Raw genomic sequence first — 7792 nt, forward strand, 5'->3', positions numbered from 1 at the left:
CGTCATCCTCTCTCTTCACGTCATCCTCTCTGTCTCAGTCTCTGTCCTCACTGCTCCTCTGGGTGGGGTCCCACTCTCTGTTCTTCTCCATTGATGGTCCCAGGGCCCTGCAATCATAAACTGAGAGGTTAATCACTCCTCTCCTTGCTATAAAATGTCCAACTTTACATTTCTAGTCCTCACAATCAGTCCTGGTGACAATCATTCACCCTTGCATCCCAAGGGACCCATCGCATTTCTTTTCATCTGCCCCTCCCAGACAGGTCGGACACTTCTCACTGGAGACTCTACCATCCTCCCTGCCCTGTTGATCTAGGTTCCCTCTTGTAAGCCAGTCACTTCTTACTTTTGTATCCCATCTCCCATTTTTGGTTAGTCAATGCTTAAGTTGTCCATCCGTATCTAGTCTTTGTGTGGAGGGGGTGGGAATAATTCTTGGAGCAGGGATTTGTTTCCTCTTTTGAGCTACTGCATTTATAGATGGATGTCCAGTTTATCAGACTGTATCAGATGACACTTTTTTTTCCCCCTCTTTTTTCTTCTTCGGGTTGACCTTTGTTTGTCCCATCATTGGAGCCATGGCAAGTGGGTATCATCTGCAGGTGTGGGTGTTTCTGCATCTGTCCGCCCTTTTCTTACCAGTTGGTCACTTCGGTCTCCTCTCTAGTCCTCTGTGGATGTGTCACTGACTCTGAGCCTGTGAGCCCCCAGGTCTTGCATGACTGCTGGCCGATCAGGTCTCTACCTGGGCTCACCATAGACTGCTGAACGATGCAGGGCTTAGGTCACTGCTTCTTCGATGTTCTTCGGTCACTTCTCTTTATGGGTGACGTGTGTGGTTGCCAATCAGAATGCGTTTTCCCATTGTGTCTTAGTCTTGGAGGAGGATTTGCACTGAGAGGACCCGATCGCTTGCCTTGATATCTCCTGGGCAGACAGCTTGCTTGTTCTTGTGGTAACAGTCAGACTGCCCTTGTTGTTTTGTATGAAATATTATTTTTAATGATGAACATGACACCATTCATTTTTAATTTGTCCTGAAAAAAGATCCTGAAAGCTTTGCTCTGTCCATGTCATTAAGGTTGACTCAATTTTGAAGAGTCAGGTTTTTCCCAGTTGTATTTTGAGTAACTTCCAACCTGAGGGGGCTCATCTTCTGACACTGTATCAGACAGTATTTTCCTTCTATTCATAAGGTTTTCAGTGGCTAATGTTTCAGTAGTGGACTGCCTCATTTTTTCCCTAGTCTGTTTTAGTCTGGATGCTCTGCTGATACCTGCCCATCATGGGTGACCCTGCTGCTGGTATTTGAAATATCAGTGGCATTGCTTTCAACATCACAGCAACAAGGTAACCTCCACAGTTCTACAAATTGACAAATGAGTGGTAGCTTTTAAGACTATGTTAACATTTTCGGAGATTAATGTACCATTCATTAAATGATCTCTGCTTTTATATTGTCTTTTATGATCTTTTAGTAGTTTGTTTCCCTTGGAAACTTTTCTTTTCTTAAAAGCATTATTTATAATGAAGTAAATCAGTGGCATCACGGTGGATGATATTTTCCAGTACTGATCAATCCCTGGAGAAGGACATCATGAATGGTAAAGTAGAGAGTCAGTGAAAAGAAGGAAAATGCTCAACAAGACGGATTGACACAGTAACTGCAACAGTCAGCTCAAATATAGAACGACTGTGAGGATGTTGCAGGGCTGGGCAGTGCTCCGTTCTGTTAGACATGGAGCCACTGTGAGTCAGAATCACATCAGAAGCACCTGACACCACAGCAGCTGCAAGGGGGCTCTGTAGGAGAGCACATGGGTATTTTATGAGTAGTAGATGTCTCTGCCTTACTAACTATCAAAGGTCTTCTTTCATGACAATACTGTGAGCAACCGAAAACATAGAAGACATTGCTTTGGTCTTTGATGTGCTTAAAATCTAACCGAGACGATAGAAGGCACACAACTTGAAAATTGCCTCTATCAAGAAGTATGAGTTGAATACTTTCATCTCATGACTTAGTTTTTGGTTATAGTTAGCGTCTTCAGGCTATGTCATCCTGAGACTTGTTCTAGACTAAAGACGTAAACTAAAGAAGAGATTGCACATGAATTTTAGGGAGCAAGACTTATAAATTTGGTGCTGAATTTTAAAATTCTAGATGATTAGCTAGTGTTTTCCCGTCTGAACCTTTAATTGATTAATAGAAAACACTTTTATAATAGTTTTTTTTAAAGTATTGTACTGTAATAATACTAAATTGATAACATTTTTCCCTGGATAATTTTTCTAATTCTCTATTTTTTTCTCAACAGGGATATTTTTGAAGAAGATAACTATAGCCCCATCCCTGTTGTTAATGAAGAAGAATATAAAATAGTTATCAGTAAATTTCCCTTTCAAGATCCAGATCTTGAAAAGGTACAAGCTACTTTTTAATTCAAGGACTTTCTTAAAAATAAATTTGTAATGTTTATTGCTACATGAAATTAACCTGACACGGTGAGAATGACTTCTTTTGGGGCAATTTTTGTTGTTGTTGCTGTTTGAAGCCTTTGAGTATATTTTGTTAATGCTTAAAGACTGTGTCATCATCATCGTTATTGTTACTATTTTGGTAAAATTAAGAAGGGGCTTTCCTGGGGATACTAGGAACAATTGTCCCAAATATTTGGTGAATTCCCAAGGCAAATGTTACTAATACTGGGTGGATTCCAAGAAAAAGACTATATTCTGAGAGAGAGTATAATTTTTTGGAAGTAGCTAATACTTTGGAAGGTTTTATTTTGTAACGTCATTCCGTAAGTGCATTTTTAGAAAGCATTTCTTTTGATTGAAGAGAAATTTACAAAGGCAGTAGACCAGTACAAACACCTTCCTGAGTGCACATATTAGGCATACACACACAAACACAGACACCTATCCTTTATCTATGTAGAGTCATAGCTCATGAAAAAAGACTATTTCCTGTTACTGTAATCCTTTTGTTTCCTTTTTCTTTTTTAAATCCTTTTCTCTTCTTTATTCTTTCCCCAACTCTTTATAATTTAGTTCTTTCTACATTGTTATCCCTTCAGAATGAACAAGACTGTGAACTTTCACTGCAGTCTTTTGTTGTATTTTTTTACATAAACTAAGCACTCAACAGCGACAAGCATATTATGTGTGGTGGGGGTGGTGATTGTGTGCCACAAAGTCAGTTCCGACTCAGAAACTCTGTATAAGGTTTCTAGGCTGTAAATCTTTATAGGAGCAGAAAGCTTTATCTTTCGCCTAGGGAGTGACTGGTAGATTTGAACTACTGATCTTGCGGCCAGTTCATAATCCACTATTGCTACCAGGCCTCCTTATATTATGTGTGTTGTTGTTAAGTGCTGTGAGTAGATTCTGACCCATAGTTATGCAACTATTTGCTATTAATTCAAATGCGAAATGAATTGTTTTATCATTTTTACATTTTTAGGTGATTAAAATGTCTTAGTACAATTTCAAAAGTCACATGAACTTTTTCTTTATACAGCAATCTTTCCCAAAGAAATTTCCCATGTCTCAGTCAGTGCCTCATATTTACATTCAAGTTAAGGAATTTATTTATGCCAGCCTTAAATTTTCAGAGTCTCTACATCGGAGGTAAGTTTACTAATAAGAAATGCCTTTTTTTCATGAAACATGAGCATTGTTTTTATGCTGTGACTCTTTATTGGATTATGATCTCATTGGAAAAGTTTACATATTTAGTGACATTTAAAGATAAATTGCTATAAATCTGATTATTTGTTTCTTTTACCTTAAGTATTTAAAAGTAAATTTGAGAAATAATGTTTATTTTATCCTTAAATACTTCACTATGTGTTTATAAAGTATAGACATTTCATTTCATGACCATACTTAATACAAGGAGCACTAATTCCATTACATAAATTCCTAAGCCCTTATCATACTAACTGTAAAAATACTTGTTAGGGACAATAAAAAAATCTTAATTAGGGACAATAAAGAAAGCATTGATAAGGACTTAGGAATTTATTTCATGGTAAAACATATTAAATAACAAATGAAAAGTGAAAACTTTATTTGGACCCTGATTCAGACATTATTGTTGTTTTTAAATGCTGTTGAGTTGGTTCTGACTCATAGTGACCCAGTGTAGGGTTTCTGAGGAGCGGCTGATGAGTTTGAACTGTCAACCTTGTGATTCAAACTGACTCATAGTGACCCAGTGCACAACAGAATGAAACATTCACTTTCTGGTCCTGTACCAACCTCACAGTTGTTGCTACACCTGAGCCCATTGCTGCTGCCGCTGTGCCAGTCCATCTCGTTGGGGGTCTTCTTCTTCTTCTCCAATCCTCCACTTTACCAAATATGATGTCCTTCTCCAGGGACTGGTCCCTCCTAATAATATGTCCGAGTATAAAAGACAAAGTTTGGCCATCCTGGCTTCCAAGGAGCATCTGGCTACAGTTTTTCCAACACAAATCTGTTTGTTCTTTTGGCAGTATATGGTACTTTTTGTATCCTTCTCCAACGTCATAACTCAAATCATCACTTCTTCTATGGTCTTCCTTATTTGTTGTCTAACTTTAATATGCATATGAGGTTATTGAAAATACTGTGGCTTGGATCAGGCACACCTTAGTCTTCAAACTGACACTTTTGCTTTTCAACATGTTAAAGAGGTCTTATGAAGCCGATTTGCCTACTGCAATATGTCCTCAGATTTCTTGACTGCTGCTTCCATGAGTGTTCATGGTTGATCTGAGCAAAATGAAGTCTTGACAACTTCAATCTTCTCTCCATTTATATGGATGTTGCTTATTGGTCCAATGATGAGGATTTTTGTTTTCTTTACATTGAGATGCAACCCATACTGAAGGCTGTGGTCTTTGATCTTTATCAGTATTTTAAGTTGTCTTCACTTTCAGCAAACAAGGTTATATATTTCATCTGCATATTGCAGGTTGTCAATAGATCGTTCTCTAATCCTGATGCCATGTTTTTCTTGATATAATCTGGCTTCTCAGATTATTTGCTCAGCATACAGATTGAGTAAGTGTGGTGAAAGACTGCAACCCTGGTGCATACCTTTCCTAATTTTAAACCGTTTGGTGTTGCCTTGTTCTGTTCAAACAACTGCCTTTTGGTCTATGTACAGGTTCCTCATGAGCACAATAAGTGTTCTGGCATACTTATTCTCTGCAGTATTGTTTGTAGCTTGTCATGATCCACGTAATCAGAAGCTTTTGTGTAGTCAATAAAGCACAGGTAAACATCTTTCTGGCATTTTTTGCTTTAAGCCAAGATCCATCTGGTGTCAGCAGTGATATCCCTTATTGCATGTCCTGTCCTGAATCTGGCCTGAATCTGTCAATGTCTGATTGTAGCCAGTTTTGTATTATCTTTAGCAAAACTTTACTTTCATGCGATATTAATGATACTGTCCAATGATTTCCACATTCCATTGGGTCACCTCTCTTTGGAATAGACACAAATATGGATATCTTCCAGTCAGTTGGCCAGGTGGTTGTCTTCCAGATTTCTTGGCATAGATGAGTGCCTCCAGTGCTGCATCAGTTTGTTGAAATATTTCAATTTTTATTCCATGAATTCCAGTGCCTTGTTCTTTGCCAATGCCTTCAATGTACTTACTTCAGTAACTTTGGCTCTGAAATGGTTGAACATCAACCATTTCTTGTTGGTACAATGACTCTGTATTCCTTCCATCTTCTTTTGATGCTTTCTGCCTCATTCAATGTTTTGCTCTTTTGGTGTTAAGTGCTGTCTAATCAGTTCCAACCCATAGTGACCCTGTATAGGGCTTCCAGGGAGTGGCTGATGAGCTTGAACTGTCGACCTTGCGGTTCAAACCAACATTGCAGTCTAGTACATTAACCCACAGCACCACACCAAGACTCAGAATTTTGCTCATAGAATCCTTCATTATTGCAAATTGAGGCTTTAATTTTTTCTTCTGTGTCCTCAGTTTGAGAAATGCTGAGTCTGTTCTTCCCTTTTGCTTTTCTAACACCAGAGCTATGCACATTTTGTTATAATAGTTGACTTTGTGTTCTGGAGCTCACCTTTGAATTTTCTGTTGATCTCTTTTACCTCATCATTTCCTCCATTTGCTTTAGCATCTCTACACTGGAGAGCAAGTTTCAGAGTCTCTTCTGACATCCATTTTTTTCTTTTCCTTTTTTCTTGTCTTCTTAATGATCTTTTGCTTTCTTCCACTGCTTGGAAACCCTATATATGAACAATATGAGTTGGAAGTGACTCTGCGGCATTTAACAACAACAATTCATAGGGTGGTTGTAAGAATTAAATGGATAAAGCATGTGTATGAAGTTCTCATTATACTGCCTTGTGTATTATAGGCAGGTAGACCTTGGGATAGGATGGGATACTGCAATAGATGGAGTTTTATATGCACTGGAAAACTATTGAATAATTTTAAACTGAAGAATGACTTGATCAGAGTTTTATTTGAGCCTCAGTGTAGAGTCTAAATTGGAGGAAGATATAAAATGTTGGAGGAAGATTAAAAAGAATCATGTTGAGATGAAGGTAGTGATTCAAGCAAGAGGTAAAAACTGAAATAGGTTTAGTGGTGACAGAGAAGAACAAAAATATTTGTTGTTGTTATTAAAGTGCCGTCAAGTCGGTTCCAAGCCATAGCGATCTTGTATAGGGTTTCCAAGGAATAGCTGGTGAACTTGAACCTCCAACCTTGCAGTTCAAATCGACTTTGCAGTCCAGCACATTAACCCGCAGCACCATGCCAAGCAGTTATATGATGATATTCATTCATCCTCCATTTTGTGATTTGATGTGGTCATCCTCTATTTTTGTGTAACAGCCTGGTCTTGGTACCTACCCATGTTGATAACAGGAGTAGGTATATTTGTGTACATTTAGATGAAGAAGTTAAGGGATAGAGAACAATTTGGATTGTATTTGGTTAGACTTGTTCATACAAGAGGGCTTCAGAAAGGTCATGCAAAAATTCCATTATCTCTTAATTCTATTTTTCTGCAAACTTTTGATGCCACCGCATATACTTTCATCTTTGAAAACATTTGATTCTCTGTTGTCCAGGAAGTGAGCAAGATACATGTTTTCATCTGTTATTTTTATGTAAGTAAGAGGAAGAGACATTTAAAAAAAATCTTGCCTTCATAGTCATCTTACAACTTGGGTAAAATCGAATAAAGTTCTGATTGAGAATTATTCTTGAAGCTACTATCTTGAATCTATAGCATTATCCCCTTCATCTTTTCCTTTAAATGCAAATTATTCAAACACTCTCTAAATTGGTAGTGTGTACAATTTGCAGTTCTACTATATCCTATAGGTTTTCTCTGAGTCAGAATTGGCTTGACAGCAAGGGGTTTTTGGTTTGGGTATGTCTGTGGTTATAATCCAATTTGAGAATGAGTTTTATGTTACATTAATGAGGCAGCAGGATTAGTGTAGGGTGTGTCTTGAGTCAATCTCTTACAAGAGATAAAAGAAGGAAGCAAAAATGGAAGAGAGATGCCAAGCCACATGAAAATCACCTAGAAGCTAAAAGAGACAAAGATCTTCCTTCAGAGTTTACAAAGAAAGAAAGCTTTCCCATAGAACTGTCACCCTGAATTCTGATTTCTGTCCTCCTAAACTGTGAAAAATAAATTTATTTTTGTTAAAGCCACACACTTATGGTATTTCTCTTATAGCAGAATTGTTGTTAAGTGCTGTTGAGTTGGTTCTGACTTACAGCAACCCGGTATAGGGTTTCTGAGGAGCA

The 7792-nt window shown here is 37.8% G+C and overlaps 1 protein-coding gene across 3 annotated transcripts in view; it reads left to right on the forward strand.

Annotated features, from left to right (window-relative positions):
- EXOC6 (exocyst complex component 6) overlaps positions 1 to 7792 on the forward strand; it is a 282222-nt gene that overhangs the window by 122402 nt on the left and 152028 nt on the right. For all 3 annotated transcript variants that reach the window (XM_006831144.1, XM_006831143.1, XM_006831145.1), the window contains 2 exons: positions 2319 to 2424; positions 3524 to 3633. In XM_006831144.1, coding sequence (XP_006831207.1) covers positions 2319 to 2424; positions 3524 to 3633 — 216 coding nt within the window. The remainder of the gene's footprint in view (positions 1 to 2318; positions 2425 to 3523; positions 3634 to 7792) is intronic.

This window comes from Chrysochloris asiatica, unplaced genomic scaffold (assembly GCF_000296735.1).
Source record: "Chrysochloris asiatica unplaced genomic scaffold, ChrAsi1.0 scaffold00003, whole genome shotgun sequence".
Classification (NCBI taxonomy): Eukaryota; Metazoa; Chordata; class Mammalia; order Afrosoricida; family Chrysochloridae; genus Chrysochloris; species Chrysochloris asiatica.